At 39.9% G+C, this 23,173-nt stretch overlaps 1 protein-coding gene across 5 annotated transcripts in view; it reads right to left on the bottom strand.

Annotated features, from left to right (window-relative positions):
- The window catches only part of MME (membrane metalloendopeptidase), a 106,697-nt gene extending 85,068 nt beyond the window's left edge, over positions 1-21,629 (bottom strand). The window contains exons 1-3 of one of the 5 annotated variants that reach the window (XM_078432230.2): positions 21,490-21,629; positions 7,767-7,933; positions 7,001-7,036 (exon numbers count right to left, since the gene is read on the bottom strand). In XM_078432230.2, coding sequence (XP_078288356.1) covers positions 7,001-7,036; positions 7,767-7,923 — 193 coding nt within the window. In that variant the 5' untranslated portion in view covers positions 7,924-7,933; positions 21,490-21,629. Of the gene's footprint in view, positions 1-7,000; positions 7,037-7,766; positions 7,934-8,229; positions 8,272-8,298; positions 8,484-12,585; positions 12,700-12,852; positions 12,962-21,489 lie in introns of those variants that run through there. The other 4 variants (XM_060639030.3, XM_060639034.3, XM_078432231.2 and 1 more) reach the window with 4 other exon arrangements.
- Between the last annotated feature and the right edge of the window lie 1,544 nt (positions 21,630-23,173).

The following is a 23,173-nucleotide window of genomic DNA, read 5'->3' on the forward strand; positions in this document are numbered from 1 at the left end:
CTACAGCCATACCTCTCACTCTGCAATGTTAAGTGAGTGTAAAGCCAGAGGCCTCGTCCTAGCCAAAGCAGAGTTTATATCCACTCTCCTTTATATATAGGTGATGTTCACAGCTGTGAAACAAACCTTAGGATTCCAAATAAGCTTACCAGGCATTGCTAAATTTCCTTCCCTTTAACCATTTCATTCAACTTATCTATGTTTTCCATACCTTGGCCATGCATTAAGGAAAAAAAATAAAATAATGGTGTACCACTGCTTAAATTCTACCCAGAAGGTAAGAAAAATATGTTACATATGTTTGTTTTTATCACATAATTGATTCCCTTCTTGGAAAGGATTTGACTGACAGATGCTAATTCTGACTGGGGAAATTTTCAAGGAAGTATTGCTACACAATAGTCGGGAGAATGGTGTCGGGAAAGCTGCCCAAAGCAAACTGCCACATGCCACATTTACATGAACAAAGGTGTGTCTCAGCCAGCTTTCTACTAAGATACCTGCTAGCCCGAAGGATTTTTCTCAAACTTAATTACATAATAAAATAGCCTCATCTCCTACTCCGAAAGGTTGCTACACACCCGGTAGCCCTGAAGAGTCAGTCTGCAGTCTTTCTTGTACTTATCTAGTTGTGCCATTTTTCTTCATGGAGGCTTCATGGGGTGTTAACAGGCAAGAAAGGAGAGACCGTGGCCAACAGTGAGAGACCTTTTCCTGTTGCTGCCAGGAAAAGGCCAGTTGGTGCCAAGATACTTCACCTAGGGCATTACCAGAATCTGACCCTTACAAAAATGAGCAGAAATTTGAAGGTTCATACTCTGAATATGAATACATTATCTCATCATGCTGAATATATCTTTCAAGTAAACAGAATGCCTCCTTTCCTTCTATTAATAATTAAGTACTTATCAAAAGTTTGCTTGGTAGGAAAAAAAAAAGTTTGCTTGGTGAGTAGAGATTTAAAGGAAAGGAAATGAATAGTTCTGAGAGATTTTATCCAAGGCTTGATGCTCCATGAACCTGTCTCTCGGTGTCTCTCGGGCTACCATGATTATGCAGTATACAACCTGCACAATTGTACAGACAGTCTTTCTCTCTCTCTTGTGCATTGTATTGCTCATGTATCTTAACTTGGCTTCTCCATCCCCCAAAGAGTCTAAGACAACACTGTTAATATTTGCTTCTTTAAGACCACTCAATTGCAGTTGTATTTGATGTACTAAAATCACTGATGAAGCTGCTCACTGTTCTCAGTAAAATAGCTGTTTTCTGGAGTGGAGAGATATTTGTTCTCTTCCTTCTCAGTCTGGATTTAATTATTTCAACTCTCCGAGAGTCATCTTATGCCTCTTAGCATTAGGTTCTAGCAGGAGGGGAGGCAATCTGCTTTCATACAATGTAAAGACATTGGGTATTAAAAGTTTGATAGACTCCTAGTCTCCTTCAAGGCAACACGGAGGAATGGTCACCATTACGAGCTCCAGAATCAGGCTACCTGGGCTGGCATCCCAGGCCAAGTTTGTTCATTTATAAAAATAAGATATAATGGTACCTACCTCACAGGGTCATTGTAAGAATCAAACGTATCGATACATATAAACTGCTTATAATAGTGTCAGACAAATAACTCTTCAGTGTTAACTATGATTACTTTATTATCGTCTCTTTCTATTCTATTCTATTCTATTCTATTCTATTCTATTCTAATTCTCCTATATTCTATTATTATACTCCCCTGTAAATCTATTTAATATTCCTTCCCCATACTCTATATCACACACCTCCATTTAGTAATAAAGCAGCAGCTTGGTGGGAAACGCTTGTGCATGTATGTATGTGCATATTTTAATTCCTTACCAATAGTCTGAAAATAAAGGAATGATGGAGGGTGTATTAGAAGTTCCCTCTCACTGCTATAACAAATTACCACAAACGTAATGGCTTAAAGCAGCACAAATTTCCTGTCATACAGTCCCAAGAAGGGTTGCCAGCACTGTACTCTGTCTGGATGCTGTAAGAGAGAACCATTCCTTTCCCCTCCCAGCTTCTCGAGGCAGCACACATTTCTTGGCTTGGGGCTGTATCATTCCAACCTCTGCTTTCTGCACTGCTTTGGTCATATCCCTTTCTCTGATTCTACCCTTCTGCTCCCTTCCCCTTATAAGCATGCTTATGATTACATAAATCCATCCAAATAATTCAGGATAATCTCCCCATTTCAAGATTCTTAAGTTAAATTTGCAAAGTCCTTCCCCCCCACCACCATATAAGGTAATATATTCGCAGGATCCAGGGATAGGAAGTGGATATCTTTAGGGAGGGATTATTCTACCTACCACAATGGGAAAAGCACTGGATGATCTCTTGAGATCATTCAAGCCAGTGGTACCTACTTGGAGGTGGCTCTGATGTCCCAAGGGGACAATGGCAGTATCTGGAGACATTTTTTGTTTGTCACAAGTTGGGAAGGGAATGGTACTAGACATCTAGTGGGTAAGAGGTCAGGGATGTTGCTAAACATCTTCTAATGCACAGGACGGCCTCCTCACCCCGACAAAGAATTATCCAGGCCAAAATGGCAACAGTGATGAAGCTGAGAAACCCTGATTTAAAGCATGTGATTCCTTGAAATCTTCAGAGCTAGTAAGGTTACAATACAATGGAAACCAGTTTCAGGACTTAGATGTATATGGAGAAGTTTGAGAAATCACAAGCAAGCTCTATAACTCCATGTTTTGACAATCTTATATAGTAAATAAGAGATGAATAACATTACTCATGCTTTAATAGTAGGGTTTTGAACACTACCTTAACTTGTTATTTGTTAAGTAGTGTTTCTTTTATTTTAGGTTGGTATAATCTTTCATACTGGTGCATTTCATATACATGTAAATTATCTTTAAGTATGTATTATAAACATAATTTATGTATGTTATAAATATTAAAACTCATAGATTCTCAGATTTAAAGTACCTAACACCAAACAGATTTCAAGATGATCTACATTTTTGCCTTCGTATGACCTGATATCTATCCCTTGACTTGAAAGGATCAGAGAAGTACACTTGCTATGACATCCTCATCTATCAAGAGAAAGACATAAGTTAGAACCAACTTTTACTTAAAGTAAGCACCTTGGCTCTCAATACCTACTTTTCCAATTCTTATCAATCTCTGTGCTCAGGGATGAATTCTCCCAGTCTTTGTATGTATCTATTTTAATGCTTATTTATTTATTTTGAGAGAAAGAGAGATTTCAAGCAGGGGGAGGGGCAGAGAGAGAGAGGGAGAGAGAGAGAATCCCAAGAAGGCTCCATGTTATCAACACAGATCCCGACGCTGGACTCAAGGTCATGAACCATGAGATCATGATCTAAGCCAAAATCAAGAGTCAGACATTTAACCGACTGAGCCACCCAGGAGCCCCTCTCCCAGTCATTTTTTTAAAAATTTTTTCAATGTTTATTTATTTTTGAGAGAGAGAGAGAGACACAGAGTGTGAGTGGGGAAGGAGCAGAGAGAGACACACACAGAATCTAAAGCAGGCTACACGCTCTGAGCTGTCAGAACAAAGCCTGACACGGGGCTCAAACCCATGAACCGTGAGATCATGACCTGAACTGAAGTTGGACGTTTAACCAACTGAGTCACACAGGCACCCCTCTCCTAGTCTTTTTAAAGCAATCTAGAAATTGTTGGTAGGAGACCTTATATTCTTCTCAACATCTTTTTTTCCCCATGTTTCTTTTCCTTTCCATTCACTGCTCATTCATTTTTCTTTAATACTTTTTTCTGCCTAAGAATTCCCCTAGAATTTTGTTAATTTGCAGCAACTTTAAGTTTATTTATTTTGAGACAGACAAAGAGTGCAAGTGGGGGAGGGGTAGAGAAAGAGAGAGAACTCAAGCAGGCTCCGTGCTGTCAGCACAGAACCCACATGGGGCTCCAGCTCACGAAACCATGAGCCGAAATCAAGAGTCAGATGCTTAACCAACTGAGCCACCCAGGCGCCCCAATTTGAGCTGCTAAAAACAGTAGTTGTATCTTTTATGGCAGAAAAGGTTGACTAACAAGCAGGGAACTGTGGGTGTGTAAGTGGGCACGAGTGTGAATACTGTACCCATAAGGGTGAGTTTCATCTTCATTTTTCCCCCCAGGAAGAACAGTAACTAGCAATATGAAAGTATTTTAACAGCTTGTAAACAAACACAGCCAAATAAAGAAGATCACAGTTATTCAGCAACTTTGTTTACCACTGACACTATTTCCATTGTATATATTTCCCTGCCAAGGTACAATTCTATAAGGTGTTTTACATTTGGTATGATTTCTAAGCTACAATGAAAGGATACATGTTAAATATGTCTTAATGAATTGAGATTTCCCAAACACCACTTTAAGAAAAAAAAAGCCAAAGTCCAATCCCTAAGCAGTAAATCACACCTAAGATTCCAAATTCCAGATATCACATTGCTAATTGGGGTAGGTACCACTAGATGAGCCTGCCCAGCCTCTCTATGTCTGCCTCGTTAAAAAATTCCATTTCTTCATGGTACCCAGGTAGCTCAGCCAGTTAAGCATCTGACTTCAGCTCAGGTCATGATCTTGCGGTTCATGGGTTTGAGCCCCATGTCAGGCTCTATGCTGACAGCTCAGAGCCTGGAGCCTGCTTTGGATTCTGTGTCTCCCTCTCTCTGCCCCTCTCCCACTCGAGTCTATCTGTCTCTCAAAAACGAACATTAAAACATTTTTTTTAATTCCATTTCTTTGTATTAAATTAAAATTAAAGAGAAAGAGAATGAGAGACTAAGTGTGAAAGAGAACCTAGAGATTAAGAGACTTAGAAGACATGTCAAGTGTATTAAGGACAGAGAAACTTGGAGACAATTAGAGGTCAATACATAAGTGGGAGTTTCTCAAAACAAGATAAGAATGAGCATATAATAAAAGAAAAGTGGGGGATGAGCAAATGATAACTTTGACAACTTGGGCACATACCAACTCTGGCACAGTGCCCCTGGACATCTCCCAGCCAAGGGATCTGTGCAGCCATTTTCTGGGGAATAAAGAAACTTCTTTTGTTTCTGGAAAGCCCTTGGGTGGGCAAGTGACTGTTAGTATGTTGAGCAACCAGTGGCTAATGTCCCAATCAGGCCTCCCTCCAGTCACCCACATCATATCTCAGGTGTCCTGTCAGTGCACATGAGATCCAGAGCAACTACAGCAATAAAAACATCAAAAAGTAATATACAGAAGAGCAAAGGGCAAACATTCAGAACATTAAACTATCACCTAAAATCCCAAGATATTTTCTCATCATTATTTTGCAAAGGTCAATGCATAACAAAAACCCAGATAAAACCATCTAATAGGAAATGGTTCAAAATCATTTGGGACAGGTTATTTCTTAGAAGACATGTGAACATTAGAAAAGAGGTCTAGAATCTCCTGACAAAGGAGATAGGAGGTAAATAGTGTTCATATCCCAGGCTGTTGCACCCAGCTACCACCTTCTTCTTGTCAAATGCTCTCCTCTTTTTCACCACTCTCTAATTGATGTGACAGCTTATAACTCCACACACTCCCTCGGTTCCCTTCTCTGACTTTTCTTTTCCTTGTACTCTAACTCTTGATGTCCTCTTAAGTTCAGCCCTTGTAGCTCATCTCCTTTTAAGAACCCAAATACCCCACAAGGCTTCACCTATCGCTCCTGGACAGATCCCAAATGACCCACACGAGAGATCTTCCTACACTCCATCTCTACCCTCTTGCCGTCTATACCCACTTGTGCATAACCCCTGGCTTAGACCCAACCTGTCCAAATCCATATTAATCACATCACTCCCTTAAACAAATTTACCTCCAAACCTCTCTATTTCTGTGCACATGGTTACCATTTTCCTGAGTCCCGTAGATTTTAAAACTTGGGATCAGATCATTTTCTTTTTTTCTTTTTTTAAAGTTTATTTATTTATTTACAGGGCAAGGGAGGGGCAGAGAGAGAGAGAATCCCAAGTAGGCTCCGTACCATCAGTGCAGAGCTGATGAGGGGCTCAAACTTACAAACCGTGAGATCATGACCCAAGCCAAAACCAAGAGTCGGACGCTTACCTGACTGAGCCACCCAGGTGCCCCAAAACTTGGCATTATTTTCAGATCATTCATATTCTTCATTTAGCAATACTGTTACACTGAGTCATCCAATTTTCCATTCATGTGGTCACAGGGCTCTCTCATACCACTCTAAGCTGCTCCTCAAGGCACCCCTCCATTACAGCAGCAGTCCCTACCTGCCCACCCTCTCTGGCTCATCACTTTTCACTGAACCTACCCAACCCCGCACTCCCAGAATCATCTTTCGGCTTTGCCTTACTGAATGATCTGTCCTGGAAAATATCCGTTTCTCCTTCATTACAACATCAAAGCTAACACATACATTTCCAAAGCTCTCCATCACGTGGCCCTATCTATCAAGCCTATATATTCACTGTTTCTCAACAACATGATTGATTCCTATTCTCTGTCCTTACTTGGAATTCCCTCTTCTATACCTCTACTTCTAACCCTTAGCCCATATCAAGGCCCCTCCCAAATCTCTCTTCTCCAACAGGCTTTACGGACCACACAACACTCCCTTCTTAGTTCATGCCCCTCTGATCACCTGCATCGAGAAGTCAACATGATGATATGATGCTCTCGCCATTTCAGTGTGTTGTCTTTCTCCAACCACCTGGCAAACTCCAGGAAGCTAGAGATACAGTCCTCTATCGCCCTTACCACACACTCCAGAGCTGGAAAGAGCAAATTCTTTTTTAGAATAAACTAGCTAATCAATCTAGTACTTAAGTACTTTTGGATTTTCCTTGACTATAAATAAATGATCTATAATAAATAAAAGTATACACGAAGGAAATATAGAGATATTTGTCTATTAGCATTTGATTTTTAAATGTTAATACGTTACTTGCAAAACTATTCCATTTGAAAACCATCTTCTTACCTGATTTTATGCAGTCTGACGACTTGCAAATGCCATCTAGAAAAAGAAGGGAATATGCATAAATATCTGCAATGCGGGTTTGTAATTTCTCCCTATATTCTGTTCTTTTAAAAACTGCCAATTAAATAATAAATTCCTTAAAGCAAGAACTAAAACCTGAGTATTGTATGTCATTGCCAATAGTTAGAAAGAACATAGAGAAATAAAATAGGTAAATCCTAAATTTAAACACTTTATTATGAAAAAAACCAATTTATTGTATCATTGCTACTCACTAAGCCCTAGATCTACTAAATTGAAATAATCAGTTGTTTTAGTACGGTAATCTTTTTTTTCCCCCTATTAAGGAACCAATCTTTTCTAATCCTTATTGTGAAAACTGCTAAAACTCAAATTAGACCTCTTAGATTCCTGTGAAGCCCTTTAGAATTTCAATGACACAACAAATTTCACTAATTAAAGCTAGCCACAAAATGGTGTATACTTTAATCAAATAAAATTATACACTAGAATCCTTATAAAATAAGCATGAGTGCACTAAATATACTTGGCAATTAATAACTTAGCTCAAACATAAAAGACATTGTACTTTAGTCAGAGTTAACTGTTTCGACATATTGATGTTACATTTTATGACGAAATCTTTATACCACCATCCTTAAGTATCTCTCTCCATAACACATTCGCTTGGTAGACAAAAAAGGCGTAAGATGAAGATTTCACTCTCTTGTGCATTTTTGTGTGCACAGGTGTGGGAGTCACTCACCATCATAGGTTGCATAGAGTGCGATCATCGTCACAGCGATGATGGTAAGGAGCAGGACAAGGACGGAGAGACTGATCTCCAGTGAGGTCCATCGTTGTTTCTTTGGCCTTGGAGTGTTGATATCAGTTATATCCATCTGACTTTCTGATTTGCCCATCACCTAAAATCTGGAAAAAAAATTTTTGTTAAGTCTTTAAATACTACCAACAACAAACTAATATATAGATAAAAAGAAGAGAAAATGAATGTACAACTTTCCAAATGCTAATGTGGCTAGATAAAAGTAAATGACTAATTCATTTTAGGTAAGAAATCAAGTTCTGCTGTTGTTGAAAGTCAGAATTTTGATTCTGAAAACAGAGTATAGAGCCAATGAATTTGACATGATCAGTCACAATTTTTTTTTTAAATAACAGTAAAGATCCAAACAAAATTAGACAAGAAGACTTAGCTAAATACTCACATAAGATTCCTATGGCAGTTCATAAGCAAATAATTGCTGTACCATCATAAAGCAAAGTTTTAAACTCACCCTTCTGAACTTTGGACAACGTCAAAGGTGAATTTTATATCTTGCTCCAATGGTTTCCTTCATAAGCATGGAAATCAATGACTAATACTTTGAGGTTTTGACTAAGCAGTAATTTGAAACATGAATACAGATAAAAACAAAAAGGAACAAACACTTGTGATAGCTTATTTTTAGTCTTTTTTTTAATGTTTTATTTATTTTTGAGACAGACAGGGACAGAGCATGAGCAGGGGAGGGGCAGAGAGAGAGGGAGACACGGAATCTGAAGCAGGCTGTCAGCACAGCTCAGAGCCTGACGCGGGGCTTGAACTCACGAACTGCAAGATCATGACCTGAACCGCAGTCGGATGCTTAACCGACTGAGCCACCCAGGCACCCCTTATTTTTAGTCTTAAAAACAACTTTTATTTTTACAAGCTCAAAATTACAGCTACTGCTGATGTGGGTATCTATTAACTGGTTAGACAACATTCTGATGGTCACTCAGTGAACCAAAAGTCAGTGGTTTACACCCAGAAATAGCTGTTAATCACTGTTTCTTCGTGCGACTGAAGAAGAAAAAAATATATGCATTAAAAAACTCTCCTTGCAGGTCAGGGTAACAATTGTTAAGATACTTACTTAACTTATATTTAAATTAATATTAATACTTCTAATAATAGCTGACATTTATTGAGTGCTTCCTGTGTGTCAGTCACTAGTTCTTAGTGCTTTACCTGTGCGGATTATTTTAATCTTTGTAAGGTGGGTATTAATATTCCAATTCTATACTTTAGGAAACCGAGGCACATAAAACTCAGGGAACTTTCCCCACTACAAAACTAGTAAATGTTCTTTACAGAGAACACATTTGGTCACTGTTTGAAATAAAAATATATCATATCATCACACAATAAAAGCTATTTTAGATCTTATTGCAGAAGTTTTTGGAAGGGGGAGGGAAGTTAAGGGGATGAAAGCCTAAATATTAAATTTCATTAAGTTTCTTTTAGAGCCCTCGTGGTTCTTTATTGACCATCCACCAAAGCTCCAACTTCAATTTTTCTGCATGACTGTAGAAAAGGGCATCATAAACTAACAGATTAGCTGTTTATAACTTTATACAAATTAAGCATATAACTTAGTTCCTAGATGAAGTGACTCCTCAGAAATACTCTTAAAGATCTTTGTGGAACACCCACAATTTGCCTGATGGTATGTTTTGTGGAAACTGAGGCACAGGATAAAGTAGAAAATGGATTCTACATTTGAAGTGTGGACTGGGAGATCCCACTGATAGCTAGGAATTTAATCTCCCCAGTGAGTTATTAATAAGTGAACCACAGCTGGACTTTAGAGTTCTGGATACAAAGTCTTAAGCACGCTGTCCTCTTGATTACAGGAGGCTATAACCAAGGACAGACTATCAAATAAAAATATTTTATTAGACCATGAAAACTGTGTCTGCTCAATAAAAGTGGGATGTAATGTACCTGAATGTTAAAATGTCTTACTTAATGGTTATGTAACTCATGTTGGCTTAGTCTCACAGACTCTGGGGTTATGATATGGAATTGCATTGATCGTGGCCCTTGGAGTTTTAATACGGATGGTGATTGGGGAAAGAAAAGATGGGACCAAATTTAATACTTGGACACCATTCAGAGAGGTAAACAATAAAAAGAATAATTTTCCCAGTTTCCCCAGAAGAATTCAAGAGTGGCGTAAACAGCATCTGAATATTAATCACATTTGCCTTTCATGAGCATTTGTCTTCCTGCTCTAATATTTCAGAAGACAATCTAGCCAAGTTGCCCTGAAATAATACGATCCACTTCTCATTAAAAAAATTTTTTTTTAACATTTATTTATTATTGAGAGACCGAGAGACAGGGAGCATGAGCAGGGGAGGAGCAGAGAGAGGGGGAGACACAAAATCTGAAATAAGCTCCAGGCACTGAGCTGTCAGCACAGAGCCCAACATGGGGCTCGAACCCACAAACTGTGAGATCATGACCTGAGCCGAAGTCGGTCGCCCAACCAACTGAGCCACCCAGGCACCCTGATCCACTTCTCATTTTAGTTCTCTCTGAGAAACAACAATCAGTTTCTGTAGTAAAACTTAGGGCCAGGAACCAGGGTAGCCACAGGGTTAAATTAAAGGTGCTCTTTGGCTCCACCAGGCTTCCAACTTCAGAAAACTGGTAGGCAGGCATGTCTTTCTCCGGTCTAGGTTACTTTTCCCTCACTTCTTCTCCTTACCCTTGAGACTGGGGTACAGAGGCAGCTGGGCTTTTAATGGTTCTGCACCTAAGACTGCAGAAATTGTTACAGGGAAATAAAGGCAGTGACTACAGCTGTTAGCCCTTTTACCTGCATCAAAAGAATATCATCTTTGAATCACCTGCAAACCCTCCATCTGCCCCTCTTGTAAACACGCTGATTTTTTTTTTTTTTTTTTTTTTGTCTTTTGCTCCTAAGTAGCAATTTTGAACAGCACTGAGCAAAAGGAGAAATGATACAAGTTTAACTTCCTGGTTAACTTTGCCATTCATTTCCAGACACTTCTGGTGGATTCACTATGTTCCTATAAGAAAACAGGAGCCAGAATCTTGAACACCAAGATGAATCACCAACCCCCTGGATACGGAATATTCAAGTCAACTACACCCAACCCCATTTTAGAGAAGGGAGGGAAGAGGGCAAAAGGATACAAAAAAAATTATAAAGTTGATACTTATAGTTCCATATAAAGCAGGATATGCCCCCCACCCCAAAATACCTACATGTTTAAAATAGTACATCTCAATTGGAGATACGGTCAGAAAGTTTCAACCAAAAAGGAGACACTTCCAGAGGAGAGAACAGAGAATTAGGAGATCTAACCCAACAAGAAATCTGCCAACTTCAGCTAAATAACATTACCAAAAGAATGATTATTTTGCTTAAGTAGAAACAGCATTCCAAAGCAATATAAAGCAGCAATTCTTACACCAGTTGAGAATAGAGTCAAATCAACCTACAGGATAACTGCTTTGTTAAAGGGAAGTCTATAAACCAAAGCGATTTTCATCTTCACAGCACTTTCCCACATTAGCATTTCTGCAAGTCCCTGAGGGTACACTATTAAAACAATCTTGTGTTATGGAAACTGAGGCACAGGAAGCAGGAGAGACAGGTTGCATATTTAGGCTGTAGCTGAGGAGGCTGAAGAGACAGGTCAAGAGAAAAACCATCTCCTTTTTTCCCAGGACATTACTGTATAGGTGTTCCCGGGGTCTGGACACAAAGTAACAACCACATCACTCCCATATGCTGTGCAGCTATTCAACAGAAGTCACAGCAGCGAGTTCAAGAAAGTACCGGACAAATTTTTGTAAGTGCTGGGGCCCAGAAATAATGCAAGAGTGAAGACTCTGCAAGCCTCCAAAGCCGGCCTGCCGATTGGCAGCTCCCCAATGCTGACACTGCACGTCAGGTACTACTTTCCAATTTAATAAAATTACCATTTGCATCACCTATGGGGGAGGAACAGACTCAATCAAGTGGCTAAAGAGGAACGTTTGGTTGCAATTACCCTTATTTTCGAATAATACAAATACACTGAGGCCAATGAGGTAAGAAAACTTTCACCTACCCAGGAACTCCCCCCTGCTCCCGCCAACCAACCCTCTGTGATTTAAGCACGCTATCAGCATAAATTATATAATAGCAAGCTAAGGTTAAGGCAAGATGAAGAGCTAGGGTAATGAAAGGATCTTCAGGTTAGGAAAAGTAAAAACAGAAAAGTGAGTTACAAATGAGAAAATCCGATAGAAACCAAAATGAAAACAAACCTTGCTTAAAAAAAAAAAAAAAAAATCCGTGTCTGTACAGCGGAATGGCAAATTCCCAGCCCCCAGATCAGACCCCCTGCAATTTGGAAGCGCTGATCCCGGCAACCAAACATAACTCCCCAAGGCAGAGGCTGCAGGGAGCTGTGGAAATGAACCCGAAGACTCGACCCCACATCACTCGCAGACCCCTCCTCCAGGTCACCCTCTTCGCCCCTTCCCTCACTCTTCGAGTCCCAGATGCGGCACCTTCCCAGGGCACGCCTCCCTCGCCCACGGCCGCGGGGTCCCGGGCGCTCGATTGCGCCGGAGCCGAGCCGCTGCCCCTGCTCCGTGCGCCTCCCGGGCGGCCGCTGCCCTCGGTCGGCTGTGCCCGCCCCGTGCCCGTCCCACCGGCTCCCACCGCCCGTGCTCTCGCGCCCTTCGGACCCTTCTCCCCAGCTCCCAGGTGCGGGCTCGCTCTCCCAGGACTCACCAGTGGGATTCGGGAGAAGTTGGAGGCTGCTGAGCAGACACATCCCGACCAATGAGCGCGCGGGGCCGGGCGTGGGGAGCCCCGCCGAGCGCCGGTCGGTCCGTGCGTCCGCCCCAGCGCGCCCCGAGCGGCGCGGGCTCCGGGCGGCGGGCGGCGGCTGCGCCGAGCGAGGCCGGACTCGGGGGAGGTTCCGGCCCCGCGGCGGCCCGGGCCGGAGGAGCGAGGGGGAACCGGGCATCCCTCGGACCCGCACCCGGAGGGACTCACCGTGGCCTCTCAGCGGATCCCGCGCCGGGAGTTGGGCGGCTGCTCCCGCCTGCGCGCGGTCAAGCTTCGCCACTTGCACATCTCCGCGCCCCGCGCGTCTCGGCGCTCTCACCCCCACCCCCCGTCCCCCCCGCCGCAGGACGAGCGAGAGGAGCAGTTCCCTGGGTGACCTGAAGGTTTCCGCTAGGTCTCCCGAACCCTGTCACATCGTGTGTGGGGGCCGGGTGTGCGTGCGTGCGAGAAAGCCCCCCCACCTCACCCTTCCCAAAAGGGCTTTGCCAAACATTCTTGGAATTGCTTAGCGTCGGGGCTTTCAAGAAAACAATGCATCGCCTCTTCGAGAATGTGTAGTGCTGATGAAGGTTCTGTTGCTCTCCCTGGTCAACCTGAGACCAAAATGATTCTCTTCTCACATTCTTCTTTCGCTCTCCTTCTCCTCCCTCCATCCCAGCTTCCTTCCTTTCCTATTTGTTTTGTTCTGTCCCTTCCCTTTTTTGTTTCCTTTCTTTCTTGACCCCTCTCCCTTTTCCTTCTTCCCGTCTTTCTCCTCCTCTCTCCTCTTTCTTCTCTTCCTTTCTTTTTCTTGGTCAGACCAAAATGATATCAAGAGCTATATTCTGTATTGAAACTCCCCAATCCCACCTCCTGACTCTTGGGAATCTAGTGATGTGTATATCCAAAGGCTTGGGGACCGGGAGCGAGAGAGTCACAGAAAAATAAGCGAAGGTGTGTCTGCTCTGCCTTCTAAAATTGGCTATAATGTGTCTGGACCCTTCTCGTTTTCATGGAGCCAGGTAGCAGCACAGCATTCTCATGTAAGACATGCGATTCCCCCCCTCAAGGAAGTTTAAAAAAAATACTTTTTGCACAAAGGCGATTTCTTTATAAAAGCTACCTACAGCAGCTCTAAGTGTCAAGGAGCTTAGAAGAACTAGACCTCCCATATTGGTGTGGTTTGGGGGTTTTGGGGTTTTGTTTTGCTTACATGATTTTTAGTTCAATTATTCAATGCCATAGCTTCAACAGTGTCCTTTTCCTTTTTCAAATCATGTCTCATTGCAAACACAGACACACACACACACCCTGAGGAAGTCATACTGAAATAAGGTGACTTTTCCTGAACTCGCAATTACCTGTTTTTGACATCAAGTAACTGACAGATTTTACATTCTTTACGTGGTAGACCTGAAAGGCAAGGAGAAATAGTAATACTTGCTAGTGAAATAGTAAGTGGGATACAATGTAGAGACATTTTTTAAGAAGTTAAAATAATTATTAAATAACTAGATTAATATACATCAATCTAATATATAGGCTTCAAAAGAATTCTCTCCATATCTCTATGCTTTACTCTTGTCTGGTTCACGTGTTACACACCACTTAATCCTCATGACAACCCTAAAATATGGATGTAATTGCCCCATAAATGAGCATAAGGAGCTTGGCCAAGTTAAAACTACTGGGAACTGTTTCAACTGGAATATGAACCCAGTTCATTTTTTTTAGGATCTGATTTTTAAGTAATCTCTGCACCCAATGTGGGGATTGGGGATTGAACTTACAAACCCCAAGATCAGTTCTACCAACTGAGCCAGCCAGGAGCCCCTGAGTCTAGTTCATTTTTGATTCAAATGCTGAGTTACAGTTCTCCTCATTTTACAGAAAGGACTGAAGCATAGGTACATGATTTACTAAAATTCATTGTGTGAGAAATCTTGTTCTTCTAACACTCTAGTGCTTAATTTTTATTACTTTTCAGCTAAATTACCAAAATGTTATTTCAACCTTACATAATCAACAATGAACTACAAGCAGTTAGAAAAGTCTTTTTTTTTTTTTTTTTTTCCCCATGTAGCCAGGCCTCAGTTTCTTCACAGGGAGCCCCATGTATTAAAAATGTAATATGTTTCTTCTGATTAACATAATAATGAATATTGGGGGGGGGGGTGCCTGGCCAGAATAATCCCCAAATTTGCATACCAACAGAAAATGCAACTTAAATTCATGCCTGATCTTAACATTTCCATTTAAACTTTTCAAGCTACATTTTGTTTTCCAATTTGCACAAAAATTTTAAACAGAAAAAGGTTCTTTTTGGAAGGTAATAGAATACCCTCGCAGTTCAGGAATATCTAATTACCAGTAGAAAATAAGACAATCTGGTTTGTGTATAGTGCCTCTAAACTTATAGCTGGAAGTTAAAAATAAAGGTAATTCATTTAAATTCTTTTAAAAATTAAAGATTTGTTAATGAGAACTTTTTGGACTATTCAGTGATAAGCATATATCATAGTTTTAGTTCTGTCTTGTTGCAAGAGGAAAACATTGCAGGAAGCCAATTCAAAGATCCACTCTTAGTGGTAGGGGTATTTTAGAGGGGAAGAAAAATGAAAAGAGAATATACAGAAAAAGAAAAAAGGTATAGTTAAAGTTGTTTTTAGACTGTCTTTCAGCTGATAGTCAAGAAGGTGTGTTTCCCACAAGTCTTAATCTCATTAAAGTTTACCAAAATTTAAGGGTTTCATCAGGAATGCTAAATCTCTTCCTAGAAGGAGGTTAAACAAGTTTAAGAAGATTTCTCCTTTAAAGGATCTAATAAAGAAAGAGTCCCCAGGTTAGGAAACTCAGAAAACCTGAGACTTATAGAGGTTGTACAAGGTCATGCAATTTAGTGGGTTATAGAGATGGACCAGAAAGTAGTCCTCCTGGCTACCATGCATAAGTTATTAACAGTGGAATGATGCATTGGTTCCGACAAGTTACAGAGTAGATCCTTAAAAGCTGTCCCTGTACACAACACTTACAAACGCTTGATACAGTATTTTTTAAAGGCCCTTTAAATGCACCACTGAGCCAGCAAGAAAGTGAAGGAAACGCCAAGATTAAAGTCATGAATTCAGAAAGTCTTCTAAGTGTTAAAGATGGTGCTGTCCTGGGGTGGCTACCCGTCTGCAGCCTCACCAAACCTACGGTTGCATTTGTAACAGGACTTGTAAGTGCCAGGGACTTCTTAGACAGCAAGGGGAAAAGTCAAGTCAGAGATTTCTACCTAAAACTGAGGCCACTGAAAAGAAACATCTGCAGTGCAAAGGTGAACTAGAAAAAGAAAAAAACAAAACTCAAACCCCATTCACATTCCCCCCCTTCCCTCCCTACCCCAAACCTAAATATGTTTGCTTTTTTCGGCCTTGACTCTGGCAGGTAAATTTACACCAAAAAGCTACTGGTGAATCATAATCAGATGGACAGTAGGGCTAGCTAGGATGTAAACGAATTCTGTGGCCTGAAAATTCCCAAGTTAAAAGTTTGTAGTAAAGTGGTTCCAGCTAGACTATACCAAACAAAAATTGAAAGAATTATTATCACTTAGCTCTCACTAAAGGAACTTACTGAGAATACATGTATAAAACAAAATGATACTGAAGTAGGAAAGCTGAAAGGACTCCATTTTATTTATTTATTTATTTATTTTCAAATTTTTATTTTATTATTTTTTTAAATACAATTTTTATTGTCAAGTTAGCTAACATACAGTGTATATAGTATGTTCTTGATTTCAGGAGTAGATTCCCATGATTCCTCGCTTACCATTTTAGAAAGGCTCCATCTTTACTGTTTTTTTGCTAGGCTCCATTTATTCATATTCCATATTTACCTCTGAATAAGCCAAAGAAGCTATGTTCCCACTTCAAGGGGGAAAAAGAAAGTTAATTGTTCTCTGAATTTTGTCCTAGGCCTCAAACACCTGATAACGCCTAAGAAGAACCAGATCCCAAATATGTTCCAGAACATTAGCTTCAAACAAACCTCAGCTGATATTGGCATCAATACCCCTACCTTCAGTAATTCATGGAATAACACCTATTGTTCACCTGACACTCACCTCTGATTGGACCCAACCATAGATTCCTGAAGATATACATCCCCTACACCCTTGTCCAAGATAAACCCCAAGCCCCAAGCAATGATGAGACTCATTCTCCTTTTCTTTGGGGGTCGCCCAGTTATTCTGTCTACTATTCTCTGTCACTCGCCCTATTCAATAAACTCTGTTTTCATTTTCTCCAGCTTGCATTTGATTTGTGTCCGGCATGAAGCCAAGGACCCTCTTGACTGGGTTCTTGGACTCAGCCTGCCTGCATCAATACTAGATAGATAAGTTATTTAAAGGAGTGATAAGCAAAGAATATAGTAACAATGTAAGAAAATCTAAGTAAACATTGACTTAAAAAAATGTTTGGGTATACAGATGGCCAATAGATACATGAAAAGGTGTTCGGCATCACTCATCATCAGGAAAATGCAAATCAAAACTACAATGGGATATCATCTCACACCTATCAGAATGGCTAAAATCAGCAACACAAGAAATGACAGGTGTTGGCAAGGATGTGGAGAAAAGGGAACACTTATGCACTGTTGGTGGGAGTGCAAACTGGTGCAGCTACTCTGGAAAGTAGTATGGAGTTTACTCAAAAAGTTAAAAATAGGGGCACCTGGGTGGCTCAGTCGGTTAAGCGTCCTACTCTTGATCTCCGCTCAGGTCATGATCTCTCAGTTCATGGGATCGAGCCCTACATTGAGCTCTGTCCTGACAGTGTGGAGCCTGCTTAGGATTCTCTCTCTCTCTCTCTCTCTCTCTCTCTCTCTCTCTCTCTTTGCCCCTCCCTGTCTCAAAATAGATAAATAAGTTTTTTTTTTTTTTTTTTAAAGCTAAAAGTAGAACTACTCTATAATCCAGCAATTGCACTACTAGGTATTTACCCAAAAACTACAAAAATACTAATTCAAAGGGATACATGCATCCCAGTGATTTTTTTTGAATTTTTTTTAATGTTTATTTATTTGTGAAGGAGAGAGAGACAGAGTGTGAATGGGGGAGGGGCAAAGAGAGAGGGAGACACAGAATCCGAAGCAGGCTCCAGGCTCTGAGCTGTCAGCACAGAGCCTGATGCAGGGCTTGAACTCACAAACTGTGAGATCATGACCTGAGCCAAAGTTGGACACTCAACCAACTGAGCCACCCAGGCACCCCCATGCATCCCAAAGTTTATAGCAGCATTATCTACAATAGACAAACTATGGAAAAAGCCCAAATGTCCATTGGCTGGAATATTAACTCAGTGATAAAAAGGAATGACATCTTGCCATTTGTAACAACATGGATGGATCTAGAGAGTATGCTAAGTGAAATAAGTCAGTCAAAAAAGACAAATACCATATGATTTCACTCATATGTGGAATTAAGCAACAAAACAAAGGAGCATAGGGAAAACAAAGAGAGAAGCAAACCAAGAAACAGACTCTTAACTGTAGATAACAAACTGATGGTTACCAGAGAGGAGGGGGGGTGGAGGGATGGATGAAATAGGTGATGGGGATTAAGGAGTACACTTGTGATGAGCACCAGATGTTGTATGGACATGCTGAATCACTAAATTGTACACCTGAAACTAATATTACACTGTATGCTAACTAACTGGAATTTGAATTTAAAGAAAAGTCTGGGGATAAAAAAGATCGACTAAAATATTAGACAATAATGGTGTATAACTTGATAGTTTGATTAGAGCCAAAGCACTCTAACAGTGCTTATTTATGTTGTCGGAAAGGAAGATAATGATAATGATTTTAGACTTTATTAAATTAATTATACGTGTAAAAATTACTAGTGTAAGTATTCAATGAGGAGAAATTGAGTGCATGAGGTCAAATGTTGCAGAGAGGTAAAAAAACTAGAATTAATAAAAGGAAATCTAAAGGAAAATAAGGAAAGAGAAAAAGGAAACATTAGAAAAGACATACGGTACAAAATTAACATGGTAGAAATAAATCTAAATATGTCAATTACAATAAATATAATTGGACTTAATTCTCCAGTTACAGAACAAAGATTGTAATGCAATAAATAGACAAAATTCAGCTCTCTTCTATTTAGGAAACAAATCTAAAATATAAGAACATAGGATGGTTGAAAGCAAAATGATGGATAAACATATGTCAAATATTAACCAAAAGACAACTGGTACAGAAATACTGTAATCAGATAAAACAGACTTCAATTTACCAAAAAAAAAAACAAATAAAGTCATCAGTTCAGCAGGATAATACAATTCTAAATGTGATTACATCCAGTACCATAAATTTTAAATATATATTGCAAAAAATAACAGAACTATAAAAAGAAATTGATAATTCACTGTGATAAGGATGATTTTATTTTTTATTAAAAATATTTTTTAATGTTTATTTATTTTTGAGAGAGAGAGAGAGACAAAGAGGGGTAGAAAGAGAAAGAGACAGAATCTGAAGCAGGTTCCAGGCTCTGAGCTATCAGCACAGAGCCTGACATGGAGCTCGAACTCACAAACCACAAAATCATAACCTGAGACTAAGTTGGAAGCTCAACCCACTGCCACCCAGGCACCCCCATGATAAGGATTATTTGAATACACTTTTCTTGATATTTGATAAAGCATGTGAACAAATTAGTAACAACCCAGAAGATCTGAATAACAATACTAACATTCTTCCATAAGTATATTGAACATTTCATCCAAGGATTGGAGAACACACACTTGTCCTTAACAAGAAATCTTATGGAAGCTGTGGGCTAGATTTTGGACAAGGGAGCTTCTATAGCAGTTTGTATTTTAAAGCCTCTTTCTCTTTCTTTCTTTTCTTTCTTTCTTTTTTTTTTTTTTTTCTGTAGAGAATTACCTCCCTGAAGTTTGCATTTCAAGGAGATGGCCCAGATAAGAAGGTAAGAGTTAGTTTTATTTTAGCTTAGGGGAGAAGACCTTAAAAAAAAAAAAAAAAAAAAAAAAAAAAAAAAAAAAATCCTATCAGGTTCTGAGTATCAGCTTCCAGTTTGGCCAACAATTAAAAAAAAAATCCTTTTAAATATCTTTCAATTTCTGCTGGGAAAACAGTAAATATTTCTGGCAATACTGAACACCCCCTTGGACTTAAGAGGCATTCACGAATTGAGTGCGAAAGCTATTTTATTTTTCTCTGTTTATCAGGTACTACAGAGATCTGGAAGAGCTGACTCTGGTGAGTATCCTCACCCTTAGCTGGCTTCTGCCAGTTTTCCATCCACAGGCTATGCGTGGGGGTTAAAGCAGAGGGTATAGCTCCGGTATCTACCAGAATTTGCCAAGGGTTTTCTTTAACTGTAATTTTAGTTTCCCTTAGCTGTTTAAGGGAATAATATAGCAGTTTACCAGAAAATTCCTGAGTGTCATCAACTCTGGGAGGGGTCCGTAAGGAGGTTCTCCGTTGACGGTAGATTCAGGGTTATCTGTAAGGCCACTGACTTGGTGGACTTTCGCTCATGGTCTTGTAATCTCTTTAGAGTGGAAAGACAATGTAGAGAGAGGATAAATGATAGAATGAATGCTATAAAGGAGGAAGGAGAGGAGAAGTAGGAATTGCGTCCATCTTTCATTTCAGGTGCCTCTTGTGTTGTGTGTGTGTGATTTTTTTTTGCAATGAAGCTATTTTAGAATCTTGAAGCGTTTTTGAAGCCTTCAGCTTACCTATTAAAATAGGTATCTCATTCAGTTTGTTTAATTTGGGAACACAATTTTTAAGTGCACTTCTTAAATGATCTCAGCTAATTGGAACATTCCTCAGAATGGCCATTGTAATTTCCCTCCCTGAGGGCTGGCAGCAGTTTTGTAGGACCCTTAACCACAAATGGAGTTCAACCCACATTTCTGTCCAGCCATATTTTAAGAACCCCAACCTGACAGTTACTAAGTTCTCAGGACACAAAACAATGATCTTGTCTAATTCTAGGGGGTTTGAGGGTAAGATTTTTTCATTTTTGTAAATATTTATAAGTTCCAGGACCATAGCAATTACATGTCAAATAAGCAGATTTAAGTATCCCATTCTTTTTCAGCTAAGCCTTTGGATCTCTTGGAGCCAAACTAATACCTAAGGAAGATGTGCCACTGGAGTGGAGATTGTGTGATGTTTTAGAGTGAACGTCATCGCATAGAGATTTTCTTGAGGTTGGCAGGTGACCTAGAGTCAACCTAACCTGTTCTGAGACCAACTTATCCTAACCCAGGAGTCTTCTTAGAGTTAGGTGGCAAACACTCTAATAGCTTTTAAGTGCTCAACCCATGCCCACCACGTTTTGTGGCCTTTTATCTTCCAAGATTCCCAGAAGCAATATAGCCTTTACTTAGTGGACCCAGTTCAGAGTAACCTCGACCCAGTCTGATCCCATAACCAGTCCAGTTCTTAAGTCTGACCTGTCTCATCTTGGACCTGGTCCAGTTTTTAAATTGAATCCAATCCATTCCAAACCAATCAGCATTTCCCAATGTGAAACCTAGGGACTGGGGAGAGGACTGAACTGGTGGACCCCAAAGAATGGGGATTGCAGACTGATTGCAAACAAATTGGGAAATACAGCTGCCACCAGCGCTTCCCAACATGGAATCTCGGGAAGAATTCCAAACAAATGTGGAACTGCAGACTAAACTACCAGCAGTTCCCAAAGTAGAATCTGGGGGCAGAATTACGGCCTGGGGTTTCTAATCAAATAGGGAACTGACTAGAAATTCAATTAGATCAGGAGCTTCACAAAGAGAGTGGAGCCTAGAATCCAGAGAAACTTACCCACAGCCCTCTGAAATGGCCGAATGGCGGAAATGGCGAGCAAGACTGAACTCAAAGGGTTCTCAGGTTACCACTCCTGTTTTTCTTTTCCTCTCTGAAGCTATCAGAAGTTTGCTTCTTATGTTCACCACCGCCGCCACCAAAACTGCTTTTAAAAATTCAGCTGAGTAAATATGAAGATCTAATTGGCTTTATTCAATGATTCATGAATCAGGCAGCATCCCATCTGGCAAATGGAAAGGAGTTTCAAAGAGCTATACAAACAAAATGGGAGACTTTTATAGGCAAAGGGGTGGGAACAATGGAGGAGTTGATTATCTCATCTTCCTTTGGGGACAGAAAGGGGTCTATCAGGTGGATTACTTCACCATCCCTTAAACCAGATTGACTGGTTTAAGATTACATTCCTGGGAGAGGTTAAAACTGCAGTTACATTAGGTACTAAGTCTTGGTTTGCTGAAGTGGGGCTTAGCACAAGTGACTCAATTTGGGGCCTATTTTTTCTTTTTTTATCAGTATATATTAGAGAATGTCTTTATGACCTTGCAATAAGGAATTGTTTCAAAGCCCAAAAAGTTCAAAATATAAAGAGATTGCTAAATTTAATTTACAAATTAAATTCTATTTGTTGGCCAAAAACCTTTGTAAAGAAAATAAAAAGCAAAGCACTAGGAAAAGATCTACAACATATTAAAGTGGAAATTATTAGAATATATAAAGAACTGCAAATGAAAGCCAGACAATCCCTCCAAATCGATAAAAGACAGACATTAAAACAAAGGCTAAATAAAAATAACCATAGCATATAAGAAGATACACAATCTTATTAATAGGTAACTGCCAATTAAAACTCCAATGTAAACCCAAGTTTTACTCAATGTGACTTCTTACACATCGCTGGGAAGAGTATTAATTTGTATAATCTTCCAGGAGGAAAAAAATAGTTGTCCTTGTAAAGGGCAAATGATATTATTGGCTGTCTTTTCAATAGAGTTTGGGGCATTGGCTAGCATAAGAGTAGGAAAACTTGCTCTGCAAGGGGCCAGATAGTTAATGTTTTAGACTGTTCACATATATTTCTGTTGCATATCTTCTTTTTTTCTTTTTTACAACCCCTTAAAAAGTATCTTAGCTTGTGAGCTCCATAAAAGCAGGCTACTGACCACTACTGGATTTGTCCAGTCAGCTATAGTTTGCAGATCCCTGGCTAGCAGATCTCTCAGGATTATCTGACTTTATTGGGGTGTATACCTCAGGTTGACTTTCTATTGACCATACTATTTTGCAACTGTGAAAAAGTAGCCTTTATTGGAAACTGATAGCAATGCAAATGTACTTGTGTGGGAATTTATGGGAAAATGACAGCAATGGAAATGATTCTTGTTGAAAATAATGCAAATAAATCTTTTCCGGCAAAGACACTAATGATTTCCATTGAAAAGATAACCCCAAACATTACATTTCGTTGGCCTAGGCCAATAAAAGTTTGACAGGCCAATATAGTGTTGGAAAAAAACTACACTTTAGCAAACCATTTTGGAAAACATTTGCATTATCTGGAAAGTTGAAAAGGCACACAATTTACAATCCAGCAATTCTCCCTTCAGATACATATTCTAGAAGAAAGCCTGCACATGTGCACCTGGAGATATGAGCAAGACTTCACCACAGCATTATCTATAAG

Source organism: Panthera onca, chromosome C2 (genome assembly GCF_046562875.1).
Source record: "Panthera onca isolate mPanOnc1 chromosome C2, mPanOnc1 haplotype 2, whole genome shotgun sequence".
Classification (NCBI taxonomy): Eukaryota; Metazoa; Chordata; class Mammalia; order Carnivora; family Felidae; genus Panthera; species Panthera onca.